The following is a 27,071-nucleotide window of genomic DNA, read 5'->3' on the forward strand; positions in this document are numbered from 1 at the left end:
ATTTCGCGGGACAATATTTAGTGTTGGACGTCGCGTAGACGATTAACGCTCTTCTATAGGTAATCTTTCTACTATTGCGCCCGGGAAATAGTAGCCGAAGCCTAACCTAAGGCCTTAGCGGCTTGGCGAAGCGTGTCTAGAAGCTATCGCACTTCTCTATCCTTCTCCTCAATATCCTGCATTATCTTTTTACGTTGCGCCTATAGCGAATCGAATTCTAGCACGGAGAAATACCTATCATAATTACCTACTCTTTTGTTTTTTAGCCGATACGTATTATATATAAACTACTCGTCTAATATCTAGTATAGCGAATCCGACTAGATACAATTCGAATATCTACCCATTCCGAATAATTCACGCCCTAGAAGCTTGGATCGCTTAGCGGCAAGTTTTCGACGTTGAGTTGAGGAAAGACGGTAGGGATATTTAGATACGCGACTAGTAGATATAGTCAGCCATGAAAACGGAAAGAAAATAGACATTAAATAATAGGGAGGAATCCTACATTATATATACGTTGAGGACAACGTATAAAGGAAGAGAGGGGAAAGTGTTACGAACTAGGCCTTATATATAGCCGCAGCCAAGCTATGACGATAGCTAGACCACTAAGGAAGGGTCAAGGGCACGTGAACGCTATCACGTGACCTCAGTGGCTCTATTGGATCTCATGACTCTCAGTGCTCCGTGCAGAGCCACTAGAGCCATGAGGAGCACCACGGAGCCATCAGAGGTATATATACGATAGTCATTACATAGCTTTCCTTCGTAGTCAACTTCGTTAACGATTATACCCATACGTTTGAGTATCGATCAGTCTCGCTTAGATAGTAGCGTACTCTCTTACTGCCATACCTTGATACTTCCCCCTGCTCAGGAACCCCTTGTCTCGTGACACCTAGTGGAGCGATTCATAATAGGTATATAGTAAGTCTAGCGTATCGAACTATAAGAGGCTCCAATAAGTTCATCGGATTTATAAGGACTAGGCCAGGAAATATAGCTCATAATTGAACCCAGGAAAGTACCAGATAATATATATAGCGAGGGCGAGGGGGGCGGACCTAACCGCCCTACTCGAGGTTTAGAGCCAGAGGATTAAGCCGTCGGAGACCCTAAGGGTTCTAGGCGTTCTCCTAAACAGGAAGCTTAGCGGCCGTGCTTAGGCGGCGCAAGCCCTGAGTAAGGCCCCGAGACTCCTAGCAGCGATAAAGACCTTACAAGGGTCGACGTAAGGGGTCTCGCTCACCGCGAGCAGAAAAGTGTATCTAGGGATAGTAAGATCGGCTATCACATACGGGGCGCTAGCTTAGAGCAGACCGGAGGCCTTAGGTGGCAATAAGAGGCTGGCGGCGAGGCTCAGGGCGGTGTAGGGAAGATTTCTAAGGGCGGTTGCGAGAGTATACAAGGCGACGTTAACTAAGGCCCTAGAAGCGGAGTTAAAGGTACCGCCATTAGACCTCCATATGGAAAAACTTGCACTAGAGGCGGCGACGAGATACTCCCTCTTAGACGCAGGAAGAGATATCGAGAGAAGAGTAGCGGCTATACTTCGGAGAAGAGGAGTTAGGGGACGTACCCCGGAGTATTAGGGACCCCTATAAACGCTAACTACTTGGGTAACCAGTATCCTACCGGAGCCCGTCTAGGAGGCGGATCGAATAGAGACCCCCTCGAAGGGGAAAGCCCTAGAGCGGGCTAAGAGGGCTATTTAAGGGGATTACCAGCGGAGGTAGAGAGAGAGGTAGGAAAAAGGCTATTAAGGGGTATACAGCCGGCTACTCCAGCCGACTCTAAACCCGAAAACGTTGTCTCTCTATCGAAAACTCAAGAGGCCCTAGTCTTTACTGGTTATCTAGTTACGGACGAGCAAGATCGGATTCAGAGCCTTTCTATTTAACAGAAAGGTCCTTAGAGTCGAAGATCCCTGGTGCGCGTCCTGCGAAGGCTAGGAACTTGAAACGGTGTAGCACGTCCTACTAAAGTACTCGGCGTGGAATGGACTACGAAAAGAGTGCCTTAGGGATAGCCTAGAAGAGGGATAAGTACCCTCGCTAAAGTCGCTACTGAACACGAAGAGAGGTTGCCGCGCCGCGGCGAGAATGATACAACGCACTAGGCTTCTAGCCCAGTTCGAGGCTTACGAGGTGGAGGAGCCCTAGGTCGGGGCATAGAGGAGGGGATTTAGGGAGATTGGGCACTGACTTTGGTGTGAAGGGGGGCCTTTCTAGCGGTGGTCTGGCGTCCGTATAAGACTTGAAAGGGACTCGGGTGACGTTAAACAAGACAGAATAAATAAATACATAATTCTAATTTACTCCGTAATCTATTATTATCTATACTTCCTTATCGGTTAGTGTAGCGTCGAAGACTAATGGTATTAAATACTAAGGGTATAAGGTAGCGAATAGATTCTAAGGCTCTTCTAAGAGGGAGCTTTACCTCGTTAAGCTTTCTCCTCGTCGTTTTTTGTCGCCTCTTATATCGTAAGGTCGTATATTGCTATAAGTTCTTATATAGGTTCCTCTTTCTCTTCTTCGTCTTCTAAGAAGGTATCGGTAGAGGTAAAGTAGTGAGTGCCTACCCCTTTTTCTTAGTGTGTATACGTGTTTTCCTTATCTTCGTATAGTTGACTTTGGTATTTAGGTAGCCTAAGAAAGCCTTCTTGAGATCAAGCAGTAGAAGCAATCGGCTCTTCCAGGCCACTCTCAAGTGGCTTAATTCAATGAAAATCGCCAGATAGACTTGGCAGCAGATGTTGGAACTTCGGCCATGATGCATTTTCCGCGTGTAGACACCAGACCTCTGTGACATGTTTGTGACCGTCAAACGTTGACTTGTGAGAGGCAGTGAAGATGCCGCATGCGATCAGATACACCGCAGTCTATGGACTTGGCTGAAACCCAGAAAGGGTGACTTGCACTCCCGTATGTACTACTTGCCGTATAACGCGCCTGTACGAAGCTGCCAACTCACTGCAGCAATTGCAAGACGTCGATTGCTTTGGACTAGAGGTGGTCAAAAAACTTAATCACAATTTGCACGTGCGGCGGATTTGGCTCCGAGACGTGGCACGGCTGGGGAGAAGTCCTGTGATTTTGATTGGTGCTAAGTACAACTAACTAGTCTTCGTGTTAGGACCATTCGGTTCTTGTCCAACCTAAATCATGCAAACCCCCAACGCTCGTATATCAGTTATGAAAGCGACCAGGACACTTTTAGATCCATCCTCGCTGACAATCGTAGACGGCGAAATGGACTCTCAGTGCTGCTCCATGGTGTCATACTCTCTCAAAATTATTTCCGTTATCGTATCGGCGAGGAATTGCCAGTTATGCAGCCACCCGGGACGCAGTGTCACCTATGCAAGGGTTTCAATTCATCAAAGTGACTCGTCCATTTTGATGGAGGTACACCGTTTACAAATACTGCCAAGCTTGCCACTAACCGTCCGGGTCTCACCAACTCGAGATTTTCTTGACTGCCAAGCATGCAGCCTGGCAGTGACTTTCAACCTTCGTTCTACGGCTTCGTCGAAACTCGTAACGACACAATGATCGTGATTCAAGCTTGCCTCCAAGGCCGCTTACACTTCGTCCAAAGACGAGCTACCCCGTCAGAACGCCCTTTTGTTGCACAAAGTGGGCATGTCTTCGTGTACGAAGTGAAAGCATCTGGTATCCAGCGTTGGACCGATGGCGTCCATTGGAGCCCGAGCCGCGTCTTAGGCGAGTTTTGGATCTATGCGGAGCGACCAGCTTCACCGGGCCGATCGCAGACCGCGGAGACCGAGTACGAGCCTATGTCAACGAAAGATGCTGTGCCACATCGGCACAAAGAACTGTACGGGCCTTTGGCAAAATCGTTCAATTTCAAAGCCGGAGAATTGGTCAAGAAGACCATCAGCATCAAAGAGTCCGGAAATTCAGGCACGATCTGGCACGTGGTATCTTACTACCGGTCCTTGGATGTTCTCCAAGATTTGCTGAGGACTCCTTCGATGGACCAGCACTGCGGTCGCCAAATACAGCCCATCGAGGGAGGCTCGATACCACAGGAAAGTCCGTCCAACGACCACCACGTCATCATACAAAACAGCCCATCATCGATATTTGATCAATGGGTCATTCCTCGTGCCGCCAAGCTTTCCGTTCCCTTGAATTGGCCTACCTTGGGGGAATATGGAGATTACCATGGCATGGGCCACCGGGAGCTCATTCCCATCGACACCCATGTCCCTGGGTCAGAAAAATACCCTTGGCATTCGAGTCAGTTGGCGGACGGGGCATGGCACCCCAATCAGGGCCCCTGTGGCCAAAGATATGCCATGCTCAAGACAGAAGAGGTGCAGCAAGAGACGCAGGAATCAGCTTCCTGGTCCTACGGAAGGACAGTGTTCGATGCGTACCAAGCACGGCACGGGGCGCACAACGATCAGCCAATGGCAGACTTTGGACTTTGAACGTCAAAAGTTCAGCCACCGGTGGGAGGACGCTGGACTTCGCGCTCCCGAGCCTTCTGGATATTGTCAGTAAAGGAGTCGTTGTATTCGCGTGGTTGATGCTGTTCATCCAGCCAGAGTTTGTATAGCTCGCAGTGGGACGACTCATGTCCCTCTGCAGACTGTTCCTGATAAGATTCATGATCCCGTCTGCGTTCGAGTCGGCTTGTCAGTCCTTGAAAGGTGATACACACTTGCGGGACAAAACATCAGGTTGGCAACAGACAATGGCACGGTGAACTTTGCACTGTTTCTCTTCTGTGTGTACGGTGAGGGTGGGGAAGTTTCCCAAATCCAGAATTCTGCACTCGTGAGATATTTGCTTTACTGCTCACCTATGTCACTTCCCTTGGAAGCCCATTCAAGAGCTCGTGCTTGCACCGTGTTGGCGTCAATCTTGATTATAAGAATATTAAACTAGAACATGTGGTCGTTCTGGCGAGTATCCTGTCTGCGCCATCGATACTGTAGCAGAGTAGACAGCGGTAAGCAACAACGAGAATTCTGTTCTTTCGCGAGCAGGCACGTTACCAACAGAACCATTGGTAATTTGGCCGGAGAAAAAGAGATCTTCTTCTGCATCTCCCGACGCACCTCGGGGCCGACTACCGATACAGTGTGTACACCACATGGCAAATATCGGCCGACGTGATCGAGTCTAAGCAAGACAGGGCAGCGCATCATGCTCTTCGGTTACTGGGTCTTCTCGGTTTCTACCACCACGACCAGATTCCCGTCCAAATGTTCTACAATGCATGGGACGGGTCGCAGTCAACTCGAGCCCTCGACTACTTACCATGGACCGACGCGATCTCGGGCTTTCTCGACTATCGACAAGCAGTGCAAGCGTCCGTCACCTTGCTGGCATCGTTTTCGCTGATCACGAGGAATACGGACGCTTCGATATCTCTCCATCCTCTAGTGCATGAATGGTGTCGCGACCGAACATCCGAGGATGACGAGCGACAGCTCAGCTACCAACGAGCGCTGTCGCTGTTGGCGAGTTCTGTGAATTGGAAGTTTGCGAGTGAAGATTACACGTTTCGACGGTCATTGGTGTCCCATGTGCACGAGTTTCTGCGACTCGGGGATCAGCTAGATGATGTGTCGATAGATGACAAAATGTACCAGTGGTCGGTCTTGGCCCTTGTTCTAGCAGAGAATGGATGGACGAAAGATGCTCTACCTCTAACGGAAGAGGTGGTGGAACTGCACAAGAGCAAGCTCGGGGAGGATCATCCTGAGACGTTGATGTCGATGCACAATCTGGCGATTTGGTACAGCGAGGCCGGGCGACGAGCAGAGGCACTGCAACTGACGGAGGAGGTGCTGGAACTGCACAAGAGCAAGCGAGGGCCGGATCACCCTGAGACGTTAGCATCAGAAAAGTTTCTTGCTTATCTCTGTCAAGAAACTGAAGAGACTCTCTCAACACCGGAGATTTCACATCGCCTACGGCGTTCCAAACCGAAGTTTCTACAATGGTTCCGCTCTGGAAGAAACAAGTAGCAGAGCTCAGATAGTGAGTCTCTTCTACTCCTTGTAATACCAAGTCCATTCAATCGTGGCGTAAAACTCCAACTCCCACCTGAAATTAACTCACGTATAGAAGTTGAACTGAAACGCAAGTTCCCAAGCAACCTCAATTTAAATACTATAAAGTATGCTTTGTGTGCACCATTACCTCTCAGGCAGCTTACTTTCTAACACCAGACTCGACCTCAACGCCTGTTCAAGAATGTGTTAACGCGCTGTAGCCATGTGTGAGTTACGGGTGCACAAGGTTTCAATTTTGTGATCTGTCACGAGTGCACAAGGTTTTAAAAATATGACCTGTCAACTATGCAGGGAGCTGTGATGGCTGTGTTGCCGTCCACCAATTAAAAATGGTTATGCAGCTTGGCACGACTTATCTTCGAGCCTAGACATAAATGTTAGAACATCTCATGCTCAAATTTCAAGCGTGAAAGCGCTCTCAGGTTCTTTATTTGAACGCATCGTTGCTCACAGTCGGTGACAGGAAACGTGTTCGATCATTCATGTTCCAGACTGTCACATCACTCGGACAACAATTGGTTTTCCACCTCACTAGAGTTGTCACTTTGCAGCCACCCGAGACTCCGTACCACCTATGCAAGGAGATTTGGATTGATTGAAGCCAGCAGGCGAACCGATTTGGCCGGCCTCACAACGAGCCCCGGTAGCCGGCACGATCAAAAGTGGCATAATCCATGGGCAAAAGAAAGACTGGTACGAGCGATCCGTGGGAGAGATTTTTTTGGACCACGAATTCTCGCTTGCCAGAATCGATTACGATTCTTCTTAAGCCCACCACCAGACTCGAAACGCCGGGCCGCATCTGCCACCAACAATGATTTTGATGCGCTTGCCCACGACTGGGTCACATATGGCAAGAACAATTGCAGCAGTATAGGGCGACACTGGTAGGCGAGTCTCCAAGAGGCGCTGGGCGCGGATGTGGACCATGGCATGGCCACTTTATCTCTACTTCCACAGACGCCCGTCTCGCCAACATCGAACCCACCCAGCCCCATCTTATGCATCCCTTGATCCAACGAAGCCCAAAGGCCCCTGATATCTTCAGCAGCACAATCATTCTCCGATAGCCTCATATTACCTCCAAGATTCGTCACTTTATCGCCCGTTAGCGACTCATCATCACCTTTGGAAGACAGTAATATACGAACTCTCCGTGCTATCAAGAGCTTTTGGAGCAGAACCCTAACGTTGCGGAACTAGATAACTATATTGCGATTGGAAAACTGATGTCGAAGATAAAGCTCCTTCGACTAGCCAGCGACAACGGTTCCTGGGTTGGTACTTAGAGAAGAGGACTTATAGATACTAGAAGATAAGTTAATCATCCCGGTTTATCTAGTATAATAGCGAATATATCGAGGCTAAAAAGATCGGCCAAAGTATTTTAGGACGGCAGGAAAAGATCCGGTAAAAGGACCCACGTGACACGATCAACAGTGCTGATCTTGTCGCTTAGCCTATCGAAAGCCGGAGTCGCTGCCACGAAGCAGAACAGAATTTTCGACGAGTACGCCTTGATGTAACGATGGTCAACTACGAAGATCATACGCCACATCTGCGCGCGGCCACAATTTCCTTCACCTCGTCAGCGTAGACAGCTTGCTATTGTTCCTTTAGTTTCAATAGCCCCATAGGCAATATATCACCCGGTTTAGGGCATATTTCGAGATACTCTAAACCTTCCAGGCGGCCGGAACCTTGAACGGCTGTCCGAGCAACTACAAAAACTTACCGACCTCAAGTACTCTGGCTGCCACCTTATGCAGGCGAAGACAGTATCCGGCTATGGCCTCCTCGAGGACATCCGTGAGCCTGTTACTCCGGATATTTTTCATATCGTGGCAGTTGTCCTTCTCGCTGTCGCGCAGCGCTGGTTAATCTCCAGAGACTTTTTATGAAAATGCTGTGGTTTACTTTACAACAGCGGAACCTGACAGACGCCCTCCTGGACCGCATGATCAAATTGCTGACGCTCGGTGCTGAAGACGCGTGGAGCGTCGAGCACCACCGTATTATTGAGAGCATGTACCCCAATTATGCTTCCGTCAATGACAATCGCAGCTGCATCCTTTTGGCTTTCAAAGTAATTATTAATATCCTGAAATGATAGTTGTGCACATATTGCGAAATACTGTGCTATGCGAGCACCGATGGCGACACATCACTCCATATTTGCCCGACCCTTTCACAAAGTCCCATCTGAAATGGGTAGGGTAACCCGGGGATCCTGCAGTGGTGATTGGCACTGCTGAGCTGGACGAACGATCATGACAAGGATGTTGGGAAAATAAGAAGTGATTCGAGTGATAAGGCTGGACAGAACGTACGCTGAAATAATGGATATAAAGTAGAAATATTTTCTTAATATAAGCCTCCCGGTACCTTATTACTAATCAGACGTCCCTGAAGTTGATATCCTCAGTGAACTTCGGAGGAACGGCTTAACCCTTTACTTTGAACTAATATTTAAACCTAGCCCCTTATTTCAGCGCCGGGTCCTTAGTCCCTGCTGCGCGATTGCATAAACTTAATCCCTAAAGACTAAGTCCAATCTCTTGGTATCTCGGCCAGTCAAAGAGCTTGTTATATATCTCCGGCCTTATCGGTCCCCCATAAGGGCCGAACAGCACGGCATCTTCCTACGTCACACTGCAGAAAATCAGGGCATAACCATTGCATCTTTCGAAGACAAGAATTGTCCAAGCAAGCCGAGTGCAATCACGTGGACATGGCCCTTGTCCGGTCTTCGCTCTGGCATGTGCCCTCCTTAAAGCCCTGCCTCAGCTCAACTCGGCATGTGCTACCCGGTTGGCATCTCTTTGAGCCAGGCAACTTGTTGAGGTTCACATGCCATCTCACGGGCCGATGTCTGCCCTCCGGTAAGGCTTTGGAGACAGTACAGTGCCGTACATAAAGGCTTTCCCAACCAAATTGGCGAAAGCCGTGGAATGCGCTCACTTTCCCACACGAATCTCTCAACAGGCCGATGCTACATCCGCAGGGCTCGTTGGATACATAACCTCTCGCTTCCCATCCTCCGTCAGGGCGTACCTCCGGGTCGACTTCTACTCTTTTAATATTGTTTTGGCTATTCACAGTCACGACGCTCGGACTGACGCCAAGATAGAACGGTTGGACCTCGTCGAAAGATGCTCGGAACTCCGCGACTCGAGTATCTATGGATGGTGACTTGGGTCGTTATTTTACACTCGGTTGGTCCACTCTCCGTCCTCTACTGCGTCTCGGCCAAGTTCTTGCCGGAGCGCCTACGAATCTGGAAGTATCTTGAATACTGGGCGTTGATAGAGACGCTGTTCTACTTTCTCACCTACGGCTACCGGAAATACTACCTCCAGTACCCCGCGCTACATCCCCCTCCTCTGGAGAGGGAGGAACGAATTCAGCTCTTTCGCCGTTGTGTCGAAAGCTCTGAAGACCTCGCTACATTCTTCTCAAGATGGTTCTTGGGTACACCCATTGCTGCTATCAAAAGAGAGAACATTAAAGAGTGGCTCCGATGGGCTTTTCTAAACACAGCAATCGTCGACCCCAACCAGGATGACGAGTTGGAAGCATATGTTGTGGAGCTTGAGACGAAACTCGGGACCAATTTCGAACCCGGAAGAGCTGATGTCAAAAGCATACGGTTGACGCTCGACAAGGTCGACGCGCTTCATCGGAGTCTGACTTGGTATCTGGTAAGGCACCACTCTAGGAAGAGATCTGGAGAGAGAGATGTTGACTGAGACAAAATCGTGCAGTGCATCTTTGTGGTCGACATCGTGACGCATGCTTACATGTACATCAACGATTTTGATTTTTACCGTGGCTCGATCGCAAATTCCGTCAGCATCATCCCTCCGCGACCGCAAGCACTTATGGCGAGCTATCGATCGCCAAGCCAGAATATGAGTTACTGGCACCGCCCTCACACCTCACAAAAGGAACTACCACTAGTCTTCCTCCACGGCATCGGAGTTGGCCTATACCCATATATGCGACTTCTGAAGGAAGTGAACACGGGCCGCCGGGACGAGGATGGGATGATTGGGATCCTCGCGGTGGAGATTTTGCCTATATCGACTCGAATCACCCCCCCACTACCCCGAAAGGAAGATATATGTCAGCAGATTCAGTGTATTCTCGATCATCACGGATTCAACAAATTTATCCTAGTGTCTCATTCGTCAGTAACCACCACCCCCTTTGAAGGTGAGAATGGTGACTTATATGATATACAGATATGGCTCGGTGATCAGTACGCACTTACTCAAGACACCTGAGCTGACCCATCGAATTTCTTCAGTCATCCTTGTGGACCCCGTTTCAATACTGTTGCATCAACCAGATGTGGTATACAACTTTGTAAGTGGCATCGCTCTCATAAGATTGATTATAGACACTGACGTGATTCAGACGGTCCGGACACCCAAATTCGCCAATGAATGGTTACTATGGTATTTCGGCTCGAAGGACATGGGCGTGGCTCATACACTCTCTCGCACGTTCTTCTGGTCGCAGAATATCCTGTGGAAGGAGGACCTTAACCTCCATCGTGCAACAGTATTTCTCTCCGGGAAAGACTCCATTATCAACGCCCCACAAGTGCGGAGGTACCTGCAAGACATCGAAGAGCATGACCCGGGCAAAGATGAGGAAGAATATCCCGAAGAGAGCGTACCGGCCCCTCATGAGCGCGGCTGCGTGGAAGTGGTTTGGTGCCCTAATCTTGATCATGGAGAGGTCTTTAACCTGGCTGCCTGGAGAGAGCGATTGAAGCTTGAAATTCTAAGGAAGGCACGATATCTGGCGGAACTCGGCTCTTACGTACCGGCCCGTCAGGACTTGCCGGACTACGGTTTGTCGCGGTGATGGGAGTCGGATCAGGTATTCTGCTTGGCGTTTTCCAACGGGCCCGTTTGGGTACGCCTGTTTAACTAGATGTTTTTTAAGAGAATAGTACGAGAACAGTAGTAATTGATTTAAGAGATATTGTTTTTTTGCCAAGTGAGAAATTTCGGCATGGCGCAGTTTCATTTTGCGCCCGGACAGTGGTCGAGCTGAGCCTCCTTACTAGGTAGGTGGCTCACTAATTTTAATTTCTCCAAGCGCCCCCTCTCTCTCAGACATGCACCCCCTCCCTTCTCTATGTATGTCGGCCTCTTCATTCTCCAAACCTCACATCACCTTCATTCTCACCTGTGGAGAGTGAGCATCTCCAGACAGTGCTGTTCTCCATCATTATCGCACGCCAATGCGGACCAACAAGGTGAAGCTAAGCTTGGTCCCATCTTAACGAGGACTTTAAGATAGTGTCTTTACTACTTAAAGACCTCTATAATTACGAGTATTTCTTAATTCGCGATAAAATAATTTCTTTATTTCTTAGAAAACTTCTTAAAGTAGAATATTATTAGTTTCTATACGCCTTTAGTATATTTCGGGCTTATATAGAGTTAGGAATAGATTCTACTTATTATCTTTATCGATACGTTAACTTCGACTTTTAATCGTAGTCTATAATCGAAGTAAGCTAGTAAAGATATATTAGAAAAGAGGTCCTTAAGAAGTTAAAACGTATACTTTACGTTCTCGAGCTATAGAAAGGGTTCGATCTTCTTTTCTTTTTCTATTCCTTTAAGGAGGTTAGTAATCGAGGTCGTAATAGCGAAGTAAAGATATATAAATTTACGATAAAAGTTCGTAAATTTAATAAAGACTTAAATATCTCGATATATTATCGATATAGACTATTCTTAAATTACTTAAATTCTATCGAGATCGATCGATACGTTTACGACGCCTATTCGAAACCCTAGAAAGTCTACGAAATCCTTTCGAAACTTATATTTTTTTAGCTTTACGAATAAGTATTCTTTCTAAAGCTTTACTAATACTAAATATATATATTATATATACTCTTTAAGGTTCTCGTTATAAATTAAGATATTATTTATATATATAATATAAATTTCGTCGAGTAATTATCTTAGAATCTCGTCGATATAATCTTAAAATATAGCGAGTATATTCGTAAAGCTAAAGAGTATAACTATATACTTATAGTAGCTATAATAAGTATAAAATATAGTCTTCTAGCGATCTTCCTTAGCTATAGATATTCTATAGTAAGCGTCCTAAAGGTTTAATTTAGTAAATATCTTTACTCGTAATAGTTAATCTAGGATTTTCGAGATAAGTAGGAGTAGTCTTCGATTTTTAATAGTAACTCTATTTAAGGCTTAGTAATCGACGTAAAGACGTAGTTTCTCGTTTTTTTTAGATACGAAAAGTATTAATATCTTTATTAGTAACTAACTTTTCTAGATTTATTTATTTACTCGAGCTTTTTTAATATATTTACGAAATATTTATAACTTATATATACTTATAGAGTAAATAGATTTATATAGAATACTCTTACTCTTCTCTATAGATATACTATATCTTATCTTAACACTTCTTAATAAAACGATCTTAGATTTCTTCTTAGAGAAGATCTCTACGAAATCGCTATATTTAGATAGTAATTATAATATATCTATCTTCGCGATATATAAATACTTCGTTTCGTATTCGTTTTAAGATCGTAGCTTTAGTATAGCGACTATTATATTAATATATAGTTTAGTAAGGATTTTCTTTAAGCTTATCTCTATAACTAAGGGCTTCGTAGTACGATAGTACTACTTTCTATTTATTTAATTAATATCGAGATTTACTTTCTTAAGTTATAGATATTTAAGTATTATATTATACTTTTAAATATCGATCGTAATAAAGTTTATTATACGCGAAGCGAATATACTACGAGTATTCTATATACTTATCTCGAGGGAGTATAGTCTATATACTCGTAAGGTATAGCTATTTACGCTATACGCTTAAATAGTACGATTACTAGGGGGTAGCCCTTTATCTATAATTACGGATTATAAAATAAAGTTCTCCTTAACTCTAAAGTTAATAAGTACGTTTAGGGGCCGATTCGTAAATATTATTACGAGGTTAGCCTAAATAATAAGAGAGTTAAACTTACGCGCGCTTACTATAGGAATACCTAACGCTATAGAAGCGCTTATAACGTTAGTATTTAGTTTTTTAGCTTACCGCGATAAGAGTACGCTTCGATTATGTTTATATCGCTTCCCTTACTCTCTTCTTTAGATTTACTACGATATTTAAATACCTTATATCTAAGTTTACTATACTTATAGTAAATAATTAGTTTAGTTATCGTAGATTCCTTTCTTTTAGAGTAATAGGTTTCGATAATAGTATTAGTATTTAAGTAGCGTTAGTTAGTACTCTTATTATATAAAGAGAGTTCGTTATATCTACGCCTCGATAAGAAGGGCTTATCGAATCGTTTAGCTTTCTCTTATTAAGTTCTTTAGCGATTTAGCTTCTTCTAGCGCTAAGTCTTAGCTAGAATCTACTTATAGCTATTAATCTTCTTATACTCGCGTAGAATCTCCGTACGTAGGTCGAGACGTAAATAATTAAGAAATAATTATACCTTTTATTTATCTTTCGTAAGAGTCGATATATTCTTTTCGAGAACCTCGATTTTATCTAGAAGATATCGTACTAATTAGGAGTCGCCTTACTTCTTATTCGCTAGCGTTTATAGTAAGTTTACTATACAATTCCTTAAGTCGAGTATAACTCTCTAATAAAAAGTTATAAATTCGTCTTAAGTAGTATAAGATTTAGTATATCTTAGCTAGAAAGTAGTTATAATACCCTTAAGGTATATAGTTACTTTTTCGATATATTTTGCCTACTTTTCGAAAGTAAAGGGTCTATTAACTTTATTCCTTATTTACTATTTAGTATTAAAAGTCCGAAGCTCTTAAATATTTTTTCTATAGTAATAAGAAGAGTCTACTATTCTAAGACGATTCGTAAAGCGTTCCTTATTTAAAGGTATTAAAGAGCGTCGTCGTTTCGTACTAGCGTACGCTACGCCCTCGATATAGATTAGTTTCGTAGGCGCTCCGCCTATAGCTTCGAGTTCGAGTGCCTCGAGCTCGAGCTAACGATTCTAACGCCTACGCTACTCGATAACTAGCGCTTAAACGCGTTCGTAACGTTCGTTAAACGCCGCCTCGATTTCGTCTTCGAGAATATCGGGCGAGTCCCTATACGAGCGTAACCTAAATATATTTAGGGGGTAATTATCCCTCGTCGGGGTTAGGCCTAGAGTGCCGCTCGAATAGGTTACTAGTGCTATTACTACTTTCGTTAGATCGTTATCTAGGGAAGACTTTAAGAATTATAAGGAGGTCTTAATAAATAGATAAGATTAAATAGAAGTAGCGATACTAGACTAAGTTCTCTAACTAAGCGGTTCTATAGAGACTTAAAGCCTTAAGGGTTTAAGTGTCCATAGAACCTATATTCTCTATATATATCGTATACGCTAAGCCTACTAGGGCTAGACGAGTTTAGATAGTTTAGTAGGTACTAGCCTAATATATAACTATATAAGTTATCTCGATATAAAGTTCGTTATAATATTTATTATAATTTATTAACTATCTTTAGTAAATTAAATATATCGAGTATTTAAAGATAATTATTAAAGCGTATATATAATATACGTAAAAGAGCGCGTAACTCTTCTCTTTAGTAACTAGACTACTAAAGTCCTAAATATTTGACGAAAGTTTCTAAGAGTTCGACTTCTTATCGTCGCTACTAGTTATATTTAGTCTATAGACGAGTTCCCTTAATATCTTATCGACTTATACTCTCGTATAAGATAGAAAGTATAAGTCTAGCGATAACTTATCGCGTCTTATAGTTAAGAAGCGATATAAAACTCGCTCTTAAATAATAGTAAGAGAGTTAGAGCTTAATAAGTATTTAGTTAATACTTATTATATATATTCTTTACGCTTTAATTTACTTTTCGAATACTAACTATTATTATAAACTTTAGTATTAATCTTAGAAATATTCTTTAATACTAAAAGATCGCGAAGTTATATTAACTAATACTTACTATAGTTATATAAGACTATCTCGTAATTCTCGTAACTAATGTTAAAGTTAAGCGAGTTTTTAATATTACGCGCGATATCTATAACTATCGCCATTATAGTCTAAAGCTCGATATACTACGACTACTTATACTAATAATCTATATAATAATCTTTAACCTTTAGGACGAGTATCGTTAACTTAAGGCGACGAAACTAAAGTTTAATAGTAAGGATTTTAGTAACGATAATAATTATTCCGAATAGAACTTCGATTTAAAAGATTAAGTATCGAGTATAATTAGCGAGTATAAAGATAAGAAAAATAAAGATAAAAGTATCGAGTAATAAAGTATATAAAGTAATAATAAACGAATAATAAGTAACGAAGTAAATACTCTTAAAAAAAATAACGAGTAAAGTAACGAGCCTCGATCAAGACTTAAAATAATCTCTCTTACTATTTCTCGTTAATCTCGAGTATAAGTTTAAGATTAAAAGACTTTACGTTCTATTATAGAGACGAGAGCTCGCCTATTTACGTCGAAAACTATTTACTTTTACGAGAATAATAATTAAGATATCGATAATCGAGAATTATTAAAGCTTTCGAGTCTAGCGATAAATAGTAGTAAAAAATAGACTTAATATATCGAACTATAACTTTCGATATTATTTACGAGAAGTATTAGTAAATCGTCGCTAAATATCTCTCGTAAAGAATATATTCTTAGTAATTAGCTAAAGACGAATAGAGCGAAGATAAAGACGACTATATAGTTAACTCTTATAGATAAAGATAGTACGTCGATATAAGTATATAGTAAGGGAAAGAAATAAGCGACTTAGTTAGGCGTTAATATAAAGATATTATTATTATAAGCTAAATTTATATACTCTTTTTAATATAATAGAATTTATAATAGTTAAAGCGTTTTTATTTCTTTCTCGCTTTCTCTTTTTCTATCCTATAATATTTAAAAAAAATAGTAAGGACTTTCGATATCTCGATACGATACGATATCTCGATACGACACGATATTATATTTAAGGTTTAGGTAGCCCACCGAATTCTGGGTCGAGTTATAAATAAGACTAACCCGCCTATTAGGCTATAGGGTCAACGAGTACTTCGACCCTAACTCGACCTCGACCCTAACTCGACCCTAACCTAATTAGGTTTACTCGGCTTATATTAAGGCCTAAGAAGACTCTTCTTAATCTATCTAAGATAGAGATATTATTCGAAGAAATTTCGAAAGACTATTACGATAATCTTAAGGAAGTTAAGTAAAAAGAACTATATCGATCTAAGAGTATATAAATCGATTACGCTACTTAATATAATAAGAAAGATACTAGAGTTAATTATCGTAAGGAAAATTAGTAAGTTAGCGAAAAGATATAATCTCTTACTAAATATATAGTACGAAACGAGACTAAATAGATTAGTAAACCTAATACTTCTTAATCTATACGAATAAATTAAGGCGATCTAAATACGAAATAGTAAGGCGATCGTAATTATCTTATCGCTTAATATCGTAAAGATATTCGATTATATATTATATAAGAGATTACTTTATAACCTCTAGAAGAGAAGAGTTCCGAAATCCCTAGTGCGCTAAATAAAGAGCTTTCTTAAAGAAAGGGAGACCTTAATTCGCCTAGGAAACTTCGTCTCGAAATTAAAAGAAATATAAATTAAAATTCTATAGAGATTATTAATTTCGTCGATCCTTTATCTCTTTTATAACGCTAACTTAGTAAAGAACTACGCGATAATAAGACTAAGATTTAGCGCGATAATCTTTATAAATAATAATAATATTATAGTATATAGTAAGTTAAGAGTATCGAATTATAATAGACTTTAATAAATTTACTAAATCTATAAGAAATAAATTAAAAAATATAATTTATAATTTAACTTAAGGAAATACTAAATAATATATATAGCGAGAGCGAGAGAGATAAACTTAAAAGTCTCGCTCGAGATTTAAGACTAAAGAATAAAGTTAATAAAGACTCTAAAGATTCTAAGTATTCTTCTCGATAAGAAGCTTAGCGACTATATCTAAACGACTTAAGCTCTAAGTAAGGCGCTAAAGCTTTTAGTAGCGATAAAGATCTTATAAGGATCGATATAGAAATTATTACTCGTCGCGAATAGAAAGGTATACTTAAGGATAGTAAAATTAGCGATTATATATAAATCACTAGCTTAGAGTAAATTTAAAGCCCTAAGTAGTAATAAAGAGTTAATAGCGAAGCTTAAAACAATATAAAGAAAGTTCCTAAGAGTCGCGATCGAGATATATAGAGTAACGTCGACTAAGACTTTAGAGGCGAAGTTAAAGATATTATTACTAAACCTCTATATCGAAAAGCTTATATTAAGAGCGACGACGAGATATACCTTCTTAAACACTAAAAGAGACGTCGAGAGAAGAGTAATAGCTATACTTCGAGGACGAAGAATTAGGGAACGAATTTTAAGGTATTAAGGGCCTCTATAAATACTCGAGATCTAAATAATTAATATCTTATCGAAACCTAAATAAGAGGCGAAGTAAATAGAGAACCTCTCGAAGAAGAAGACCTTAAAGAGAGCTAAGAAAGCTATTTATATAAATTACTAACGAAGATAAAAAGAGAGATAAAAGAAGAGTCGTTTAGAGATATATAGTCGATTTCTCTAGTCGAAGCTAAATTTAAAGATAATAGCTCTTTACTATCGACTTAAGAAACTATAATTCTCGTTAGTTATATAGTTACGAACGAGAAAGATCGGGTTTAAGGTCTTTCTATTTAATAGAAAGGTCCCTAGAGTTAAGAATCCTTAATACGAGTTCTATAGCGATTAGAAACTAAAAATAATATAGTATATTCTACTAAAGTACTTAATATAGAGAGAACTACGAAGAGAGTACTTTAGGGATAGTCTAGATAAGGGGCGTACGCCCTCGTTAGCGATAATTATAAATACGGAAAAGAAATATCGAGTAGCGATAAGAATAATATAACGTACTAAGCTCCTAGCCTAGTTCGAAAAGTACAAGGTAGAGGATCCCGAGTAGGGTAAGGATTAAGAGAGGATAGAGAGGTCGGGGACGAGAGGTAAGGAGGAAGGGAGGCTTTTAGTAGTGGGCTGGCGTTCGTATGAGACCTAAAAAGGACTCGGGTAACGTTAAATAAAATAGAATAAATAAATAAATAAATAAATAAATAGCTTAATTAGATATTGAGTTATAAGTCTTAGAAACTAAGGTGTTTTGGTGTAAAAGGGTGGCGACAAGGTGGGGGTGGCGACAAGGTGGTTCGCAACCTTACTCCGGACCATTGTGCGCAGCCTGACTCAGTGAACCGAGGATAATTTGACCGCGGCTTTGGGACATGTCGCTTTCCCCGCATAGCCGAATGCACGGTAAGGGACAACGAAGACCGTATGGCAGGTCGGTGTCATGTATAGAGATACATATCTTTCGCAGCAATGCTTTCATGAGTGTCAGCTGCCATGTATGTGTAGTGGCCACCCTTTGACTCGATTCCCCGTATTACCACCAACATGAACTTCGAGCTGCCAGCCGAAGTCCAAACGTACCTCTCCCGCCTTGATGCATTCATAAACGACAAGATCCTCCCGTTACAACACAAAGACGACAACAATCGCTTCTTCGATCATCGCCGCGAGGCCTCTAGAACGCAATGGGACAACCAGGGTCTCCCCACCGAATCCTGGGAAGACCTCCTCCGTCAAGCTCGTAAACTCGCCGATGAAGCAGGTTTCTACCGGTTCCCATTTCCCAAGGAATTTGGCGGAGCAGGCAGCACGTCGCAGAACCTGTACATGTGCACCATCCGGTATCACCTGACCTCGCATCCCGTGTACGGAGGCGGATTAGGCCTTGCGAACGATCTGCAGAATGAGCACAGTGTCGTGGGCAACAACCCCATTATCATCATGCTCTACCATTACGGCACACCCGAGCAGAAGAAGGAGTTCATCCCAGCAAGTATCCGCGGCGATTTCAGAGTGACGTTCGGCCTGACAGAGATCCATCATGGTTCGGACGCCACGCACATGGACACGACTGCCACGCCGATCACCTTACCGTCAGGTGAGTCCGGGTACGAGATCAATGGCAACAAGAAATGGCAGACAGGCATGCACAGTGCCACTCATTGCTTGGTATTTGCGCGTACTTCTGGCAAAGCGGGCTCGCCGAAGGGTATCACTGCTTTTATCGTGCCGCGCGACACACCTGGTCTGACGGTCGCTTCGTACGAGTGGACCCTCAATATGCCGACGGATCACGCGACCATTCTGTTCGAGAACGTCAGAGTCCCTGCTTCGGCGATCTTGGGCCCCCCCGACAATGGACTCGCAATTGCCCAGACCTTCACGCACGAGAACCGCATTCGGCAAGCCAGTTCCAGTTGTGGCGCGGCCCGGTATTGTATCGATCGTAGTGTCGAATATGCAAAGAAACGGACTGTGTTCGGAATACCTTTGTCCGCCAACCAGGCCATACAGTGGCCGCTGGTGGAACTGTCGACGCAGGCTGAGATGTTGCGGCTTCTGATTCTGCGCACGGCCGTCGAAATGGACCAAGTCTCGGCTGCTTGCAAGGCGGATGGGAGGGCGCCCTGGGTTGCTATCGAGAAACAGCTGGGCCATAAGATTAGTATGTGCAATTACTATGCCAATCGATTGGTGACCGAGTCAGCGGATCGAGCCATCCAGGTACATGGCGGTGATGGCTATTCGAGACATTATCCCTTTGAACATATCTGGAGGCATTTTAGGCGGTACCGAATCACCGAGGGGAGTGAGGAAGTGCAGATCAGAAAAGTTGCGGCTTACCTGTTCGGATACAAGACCACAGGCGAGGAAGGGGAGAAGAAAAGCACCGAGCAAGAACTCAAAAAGAGTGAAGCAAAGCTGTAGAGAAGGCGGCGTTTGTCCCTAAAAACTGTGCAGTCTGGCTTGCAATTCAACTCACTTGTACATTTGTTCAACACACATCTTCCACAACCAACTTTTCTCCACTGCGCTCTCCCAGATCCAGCTTCAGTCGACGGCCAAAGACCTCCAGCAACATCTCGAAGCATACTTTGCTGATCGCGGGATCGTATCTGCCTTTGCTCAATTCATCGCGGATGAAAGCGTGCTGAGCTCCGTAGACCTCATAGAAAGAGAAATCAACGCCCGTCTCGTGGAGTGTCTTCCGGATCAGATCTCTTCCTTCAGGCGGTACGTGGTTGTCGCTCTTGCCAAAGATCATTACCAGCTCTCCCTTGATATCACCGGCTCTTTTCAAGCTGTCGTCGTCCTTTCCTTCTCCCAGACTGTGACTGTGAATGTCTGTCGCAAAGTAGCAGACCGCTGCCTTAACTCGGGAGTCCAACGCGCATCGGTAGGCTAGATGACCTCCCAGACACATTCCCGTGGCCCCAACCTTGCCATTACATGTCTTCAAACCTAGCAGTAACGTGACTGAGAGTTCTGCATCTTCGTCGTAGGCGGAAAGCTTCTTTGCAATTTTCCAATCGTTGCCTGCGTCGGTGCCAGGGACGTCATACGCTAAAGGTTCGGGCCCGGTGAATTCGTGGTAGGACGATGGCGCGGCAACGATGTAGCCCTGACCCGCGATTTGTCTGGCGAATCGAGCAACAGGACCGGTGACTGTTACAAACACTCAAGTCAGTTCGTGTCGTCGGCTGGAGCGGAGAGCTTTTTTCACCTTGGTATATCTCGGAGAAGACGACTACGCCGGGGAACTTTGCGTGTGGGTAGCCGGCGATAGTGGGATGATAGAGGTAGATGCCTTGTATCGTCGCCTCAGCTTAAGAGCTCCCAAGGAGGGATGTTGGAGAAGTCGTTACGCATTTTGCCTTCTCCGGCTGCCTTCGTCGGCACATCCTTGTACGACTCTGTGATGATCATCTTGTCGATTGAGACGCACCCTTCCAATCTGTCATATGGCCCTGTGTATTCTTTGGGGTTGAAGTGTCAAGGTAAACAAAGAGATGAGGGGGAGCGGCGCTTACTAGTGGACGAGATAAATTCTCCGACATGGATGTCACCTTTCTCGATCTGGATCCTGACAAACCTCCTCTCTTCTTACTCATCTCGTATTCTTTCCGGCGGCAGCATTGTTGATGCTCGCAACAGCTTCGACACTTTACAGTGGATGATTGTCGGCTGCCAGCTTGCAGTGTAGCGAGATGGACAGCCGTACAAGACCTCCCCTTCTCGTCTGAAGGTCGTCGATCTGCATGTGACATCAGAAAGACGTGGGTCCAGCCTGCTACCACCATCATGGTATGCCGAGCGTATGGCACGCAATGGTCGAAATCCCGCAGGGCTAGTAAGTTGATGTCATGCACGAGTCGAGCAATACCTTCGGCGACATGGTGTCGGATGACAAGCGTTCCCAGAGAAGTTGGCGAAACTTGATAACACTTCCTGGTCGCCTCCACTCAGACTTGCGCTCAGGCTCTCTTTGCTCGCCTCTCTTCTCAGGAAGAAAAGTGGGATGAGAGCCTGAAGTTTGATATCATGGAAGATACTGCAGAGACATCGCCATCGCCACGCCCGCTGCTGAGACTTACTGTCAAGGCGATGTCGACACATCTATGTCCTCACCGGCAGAAGTAGTGTGTCTTACAGACTTTGTTGTGAGCGGATTGCTTCGATGTACATCTCCAGAGATGTGGCATGATGGCGATGGAGGCGGTGAAGGTAACGATTTTGAGAAAAGAAGTCTTTGGGTGCACTTCTGCTGGAGGGCACCGGTGCGGCAGAATCGAACGCGAAATGTGAAGCGGATGTAAACAACACAGACTGCCTTGAGTCTCGTACCGCTTTCATTTTTCACCACTACCAAAGCAGTATTTTGCCGCTACCAAGCAGTGAAGTCGCGTCAACCGCCTGAGACTTGGTCAATTGAAGGAGTGAGTGGCAGAAAAAGAGCAGGATGCCCCTAAACGAGACCGACGCAAGTGGTAAGTGGGCTCTCGGCGTCTCATCGTCGCGGCGACGACGTTGTCGTTTACTGAACTGAACAAAGCAGGTGTTGAGACTGTCCTTCAACCTCACCAACCCATCCCCGGACAGAATGCCTCTACAGACGACAGCATTGTCTTCGACGACGAGTTGTTCACCAGCCTCAAAGGAATTGAACAGCTTGTTGCACGTCTAGATACTCTCTGTGACCAGCTCCGCGCTGCGCACGCCCAAATGGACATGCAAGTCAATCGCATTCATGCTAAGCTTGAGGAGATGTGGAAAGAGAACAACAAGTTTCGCAAACGAGGACTAAAGGGCGGCCGGGCTCGTGCTCAGCAAGCTAAGAAGGGCAGGCTCGCTGTGTGTATGAAGGATCTGACTCTGGATGATCACAAGCACCGCCGAGAAATTGAACGCAAGGACTTCAAGGGACGTAGCCAGATCGAAGGCCTCAAGCAAATCATGACCATATTCGAAGAAAGCCACGAATTCATCCGGGGCCAACAGCGCATTGCTGAAAAAGTGGTCATGTCGGGACTAAAGATGAACGCCGGAGTCGCTACAACTCAGGAGTCTTGGATCCTCATCATGGCTGATGAGCTTCTTCCTGATGCGGCCAGAAACAAGGAGATTGACGACATCGAAGCCATGCTGGATGCATTCGTCGACGAGTATGGCTTGTGAGCGGCTACATTGAACGGCACAAAGCTTCTTGTTCCTGCATTGGACATATCTTGTCGTCATTGGACTGCTGAAACTTGGCCATGAATGTTGGTCAACAAACGAATTGGCGGATTATGTGCCTACACCTTGCTGAATAAGGCTGTGCTATTGGAGACAAAGAGTCATGGAACTGGATGGCATATCTTGTTTACACTGGATCAGAAGTCATTGGGTCTACCGTTGGACGAATGTCAACCTGGTGGTTCTGCCTGTAACATACAGTGTCCTGCAACAAGGGCTTTCTTGAGGATACACTCGAATGACAATTACCATACCATACGTGCTCTGAGCTCTGAACAGTCTATGTCCTTCGACGCCTGTCACATTGTGACATGGCTCGAACACCAGGGGCGGTCCTCCTCCTATGGCACACTTCGAAATTGTAGCAGTCAGCCGTACCCAGCCTAACTCAGCCTTGTCCCTCCGACATCTGGGTCTGGCCTCAATTATCACTTTACCTTCAACATATTGGCAAGCCTGCCGCCTCCAGTGCTTTCCGCATGACTTGGTCTTCACTTCACTGCCTTTCATTTGTTCTCGTCCAGATCGAGTGATTTCTCAATCGCCCGCCAAGCTATTACTGGTCGCTGCTGCCTGCTGGTGCCTCAGATCAACCCAGCCTTGGCGGCGAACAGGTAGGTATAAATATCCCCTCCCTCCTCCCATCTAGCTTACTCTTTTCCTTTTCCTTTTTCTTCATACTTACCTAGTTCAGAACACCTGAGATCATGAGGTCAGGTGTTTCACAGAGGGGATCGATCCATTGCACAACCGGGTCTTTTTCCTTCTGTTGAAGTTCCTTTGGGAACTTCTTGGATGTAATTTTTGTCTTTGACTTGTCTTTTCATCATGTTCTTGACCCTTGAGGCGAGGCTTGGAGAAGAGTACACGCACTATGTATGCAGCCGCAACTGCAACGTCGTAACATCACATTCTTGGAGCGTGGCAATTAGATGAATCGATAATCGATAGACCATTTCTCTGTGAAACTTGCACCTTCACTTGGACTGTCTGCGCTGACCGGGAACTAGAAGGTTGTATTCTTCCGTAAAGCTTAGAGTCTAAGCCATTGAGTTTTGCCGTAGTATCATAATCTCCGTAATGACCTTTGTCGTGTCCCAGTCTTGCTCCAATCCTCGTCGCAGCACGTCAATTTCACTCTCGGGAGCCATACCGCCTGGAGCGGGTGGACGACGATCCAAATTGGTAGGGAATGGATAACCCTCTCCGAGAGCCGCCAGGATTGCGCGCACTTGATCCGTCATTCCAGCTTCCGAGTACAATCGTCTCACATCCTCCCAACACTTGGAGATGATCTTTACGGTGTCAATGGTTTCCATCGTCCGGCCAAAAGCGCTGCTGATTTGCAGTAAGTTTGCACTGCGATCCAGATTGGTGGTTTTGTTCTCGCCGGCCGCATGAAACAAGGCTGGATTGAAGAACACCGCATCTCCCATTTTCAGGTCGACACTGACCCAATTGTCGTTGAAGTAATCCTGGAATTCCTTGTGCCGATAAGCCATGTACCCCTCCTGGAACTGCTGCGAGAATGGAAGGAATCGAGTCGGTCCACTCTCTAGAGGCATATTTGAATGAGCTATCGCACCTTGTAACGTCAAGAACTGGCTAGCGACTTGCGTTGCTTTCGGAAATTGCGAGCACGATTCGGATGACTGAAATCCTAGATGGTAATCTCGATGGCTGACCTGAGGTTGTCCGCCAGGTTTAACGATGTTGACTTGGGCTGTCACCTGGTATGCAGGACCAAGCCATGCCTCGGCCACTATGGCTAGCAAGGGATTCGAGTAGTATTTGACGAACGAGGTAGGATCTCTTTCGGCGTGTTTTTGGAAGGAGTTCCAGATCCGTGCATTCTTTCCCGACACAGCGAAGTGATCACCCCTGGATTCGGAAGCTTCGGAGTCAATTATTGCAGAAAAGACAGTGTTGACGTCCTTGAGCAGAGCTTTATCGGTGCAGAACTGGCGAATAACGAAGACCCCGGGTCCGGAGACTAGGATGTGATGCAATTCGTCCTGCCACCTGTCGATAAATTCCGGATCTTTGAGTTGCAATTCATGCGGTGAGAAATATTCGGGAATGTTCGACGTGATAGAGAACGCCTTTATATACGTGTGCGGGTTGGCGGTTTGAGCGCATACTTGCTTGAAGCGAGAGAGCGACGGCTGGCGTGAGGCGGGACAGAGTCTACTGGGAACCTCTAGTGCTCCATCGCGAGTATATCCGTTGATACGAGTTATTGAGGTTGATGTCGCGGACCCTCTCATCTTCGAAGATACCGTCGTGCGGTGTTGATGTGTGCGTGTTGATCGTCTGGAAGCTTCGCACTCATGTTCCTGGATTGTAGACAAGAGAGATACTGAGTCTTGCCACATTGGATCCGCATTCTGTCATTTGGTTCCCGAGATTCGGGATCGGCCGCCGCCAAAGTGGCTTCATTGACCAACATTGCTGTCTGACCGATATTAGTGCTGGGGGCCGTACTACAGCGTGAAAACAGTCATGCTCGAATTGTTAGTAAATCTGCCCTTTGATGGATATGAAACAGACGCACGACGTTGATTATGATATCAACTATTTCACCGTGTTAGAAATCAAGTACCACAGATTCTAGACTACTCTTGTGTCAGTATAGTATTGTGTGGTAAGCCTCCATCAGCACATTTGCCGAGGCCTGGGCTTCTTATTGGCGTGAGGGTCGTTCCCCCGCTTCATCTTGCAGGAACGTGGCTTGCCTTCCATCCTTGCATGTATAAGCTTGTCCGCCAGCAAAGGAAAACGGCTATTCAAACACGGCACAAATCATCGTCATGGCAATCATGACGGACCACTCAGTAGTACGATTATTAGGCACTGACGCGACATCCGCCGCAGTATCCGCGGGGCAAGCTCTCCCCAGTCATGTTCGTAGCCCCTCATTGTGATGGTGATGGAGATGGAGAACAGACTTAAGCCGAGCTGAGTACCTCGGGCCTGGACACATCCTTGAAGCCCTCTTATTCTTACTTCAAGTATTGAACCTACATTCGTATCCATAATCACCCAAGCCACAGCACAAGCCACAGATACATCATATATACCATGACAGACTCACTTTCGCAGGCTGGCCGCCGCCTGAACCAGATGAAAGATTCGCTGCTAGGCAAGACAGCCACGACCATCCCCTTCGACCCTGAGTCGACGTCATTCCCAACAAGAAAGAATCTGCCCAAGATTGTGGGAGCACCCGACGACGCCGCCTGGGTCTGGGGCAAAGATGACTACATCGGCCGCCTCAACCTGCTAACACCAACGAGAGTCAAGGCAGCCGCCTCAGAGATTCGGACTGGCGAAATGGCACGACTGGACCTTCCGACCAACGTGCCCTTACAACCGGCATTTGGCCGACAAAAGTTCGACCACAAGATCGTCGAATTGTTCGAAGGCATCTGCTTCGACGACATCTACAACATGAACACCCAAAGCGGCACTCAATGGGACGGGTTCCGACACTTCGCCCACGTCCCAACCAAGACCTTCTACAACAACACGCACGCCTCGGACGTCCTGGGCGCTCAGGCGAACCACAAATGCAGCATCCACCACTGGTCCACCCACGGCTTCACCGGCCGCGCCGTGCTCCTGGATTACCGATCCTACGCCGACGACCAAGGCATCAAATACGACACCGCGACTTCGCACGCCATCTCGTACGACGACCTCGTGGCGTGCGGCAACTGGCAGGGACTCGACATCCGACCCGCCGCCTTAGGAGGGGACATCAAGATCGGCGACATTCTGTTGATTCGCTCAGGCTGGACAGAGGACTACTACAAGCGCACGCCCGAGGAGCGCGAACGTCTCGCCCTCCGCGGTCACGACACCCACGGAGGCGAGCAGTGTTGGGCGGGCATCAAGCAGGAGGAAGCCATGAAGGAGTGGCTTCACGATTGCTACTTCTCTGCTGTGGGCGGTGACGCCCCTTCGTTCGAGCGCTGGCCAACGCCCGAGTCGTACTATCTGCACGAATACATCCTCGCGCTCTGGGGTATGCCACTGGGCGAGATGCTCGATCTGGAGAAGGTCTCGGAGCTGGCGAAGAAGCATAAGCGATATACGTTCTTCTTCAGTAGCGCTCCGACCAATTGTCCTGGTGGTGTCAGTAGCCATGTCAATGGCACTGCTATTTTCTAGGGCCCTGGCCCTGGAGTCTGGACGTGGCGCGAATACGAGGTGATGACGCCACTACCATGTAATCGACGCACCAGTCTGAGGAATACAA

At 45.2% G+C, this 27,071-nt stretch overlaps 8 protein-coding genes across 8 annotated transcripts; 6 read left to right on the top strand and 2 right to left on the bottom strand.

Annotated features, from left to right (window-relative positions):
- Nucleotides 1-3,084: 3,084 nt before the first annotated feature.
- EDD37DRAFT_580732 (Gti1/Pac2 family-domain-containing protein) lies at nt 3,085-4,006 on the top strand (the record flags this gene model as incomplete). Its single annotated transcript, XM_062814414.1, has 2 exons — nt 3,085-3,598; nt 3,689-4,006. Coding segments are annotated over exons 1-2 (423 nt in total), but the record flags the coding sequence as incomplete, so codon positions are not given.
- An 849-nt stretch (nt 4,007-4,855) lies between these two features.
- EDD37DRAFT_498255 (uncharacterized protein) lies at nt 4,856-6,295 on the top strand. Its single transcript, XM_062813440.1, has one exon. It carries the CDS (start codon nt 5,246-5,248, stop codon nt 6,011-6,013), a length of 768 nt encoding a protein of 255 aa, XP_062667758.1. The 5' UTR covers nt 4,856-5,245; the 3' UTR covers nt 6,014-6,295.
- A 2,230-nt stretch (nt 6,296-8,525) lies between these two features.
- Nucleotides 8,526-11,053, top strand: EDD37DRAFT_593764 (uncharacterized protein). The gene is made up of 5 exons (XM_062814545.1): nt 8,526-8,822; nt 9,238-9,762; nt 9,826-10,250; nt 10,306-10,429; nt 10,481-11,053. The coding sequence occupies exons 1-5, from the start codon at nt 8,793-8,795 to the stop codon at nt 10,934-10,936; spliced, it is 1,560 nt and encodes a 519-aa protein (XP_062667759.1). The 5' UTR covers nt 8,526-8,792; the 3' UTR covers nt 10,937-11,053.
- Nucleotides 11,054-18,402: 7,349 nt separating this feature from the next.
- On the top strand, nt 18,403-20,036 carry EDD37DRAFT_498407 (butyryl-CoA dehydrogenase). The gene has a single exon (XM_062813441.1). The coding sequence runs from the start codon at nt 18,620-18,622 to the stop codon at nt 20,000-20,002; it is 1,383 nt and encodes a 460-aa protein (XP_062667760.1). The 5' UTR covers nt 18,403-18,619; the 3' UTR covers nt 20,003-20,036.
- Nucleotides 20,036-21,162, bottom strand: EDD37DRAFT_498433 (dienelactone hydrolase family protein). The gene is made up of 3 exons (XM_062813443.1): nt 20,941-21,162; nt 20,799-20,882; nt 20,036-20,740 (listed from the first exon to the last, which is right to left on the bottom strand). Exons 1-3 carry the CDS (start codon nt 20,999-21,001, stop codon nt 20,070-20,072), a joined length of 816 nt encoding a protein of 271 aa, XP_062667761.1. The 5' UTR covers nt 21,002-21,162; the 3' UTR covers nt 20,036-20,069.
- A 544-nt stretch (nt 21,163-21,706) lies between these two features.
- EDD37DRAFT_498417 (uncharacterized protein) lies at nt 21,707-23,073 on the top strand. The gene is made up of 2 exons (XM_062813442.1): nt 21,707-22,062; nt 22,131-23,073. Exons 1-2 carry the CDS (start codon nt 22,035-22,037, stop codon nt 22,748-22,750), a joined length of 648 nt encoding a protein of 215 aa, XP_062667762.1. The 5' UTR covers nt 21,707-22,034; the 3' UTR covers nt 22,751-23,073.
- A 777-nt stretch (nt 23,074-23,850) lies between these two features.
- On the bottom strand, nt 23,851-25,077 carry EDD37DRAFT_567418 (uncharacterized protein; the record flags this gene model as incomplete). The annotated part of the gene is made up of 1 exon (XM_062814153.1): nt 23,851-25,077. The coding sequence occupies one exon, from the start codon at nt 25,075-25,077 to the stop codon at nt 23,851-23,853; it is 1,227 nt and encodes a 408-aa protein (XP_062667763.1).
- Nucleotides 25,078-25,891: 814 nt separating this feature from the next.
- On the top strand, nt 25,892-26,983 carry EDD37DRAFT_652235 (uncharacterized protein; the record flags this gene model as incomplete). The annotated part of the gene is made up of 1 exon (XM_062818437.1): nt 25,892-26,983. The coding sequence occupies one exon, from the start codon at nt 25,892-25,894 to the stop codon at nt 26,981-26,983; it is 1,092 nt and encodes a 363-aa protein (XP_062667764.1).
- Between the last annotated feature and the right edge of the window lie 88 nt (nt 26,984-27,071).

The sequence above is a fragment of the Exophiala viscosa genome (genome assembly GCF_022695815.1).
Source record: "Exophiala viscosa unplaced genomic scaffold EDD37scaffold_9, whole genome shotgun sequence".
NCBI lineage: Eukaryota > Fungi > Ascomycota > Eurotiomycetes > Chaetothyriales > Herpotrichiellaceae > Exophiala > Exophiala viscosa.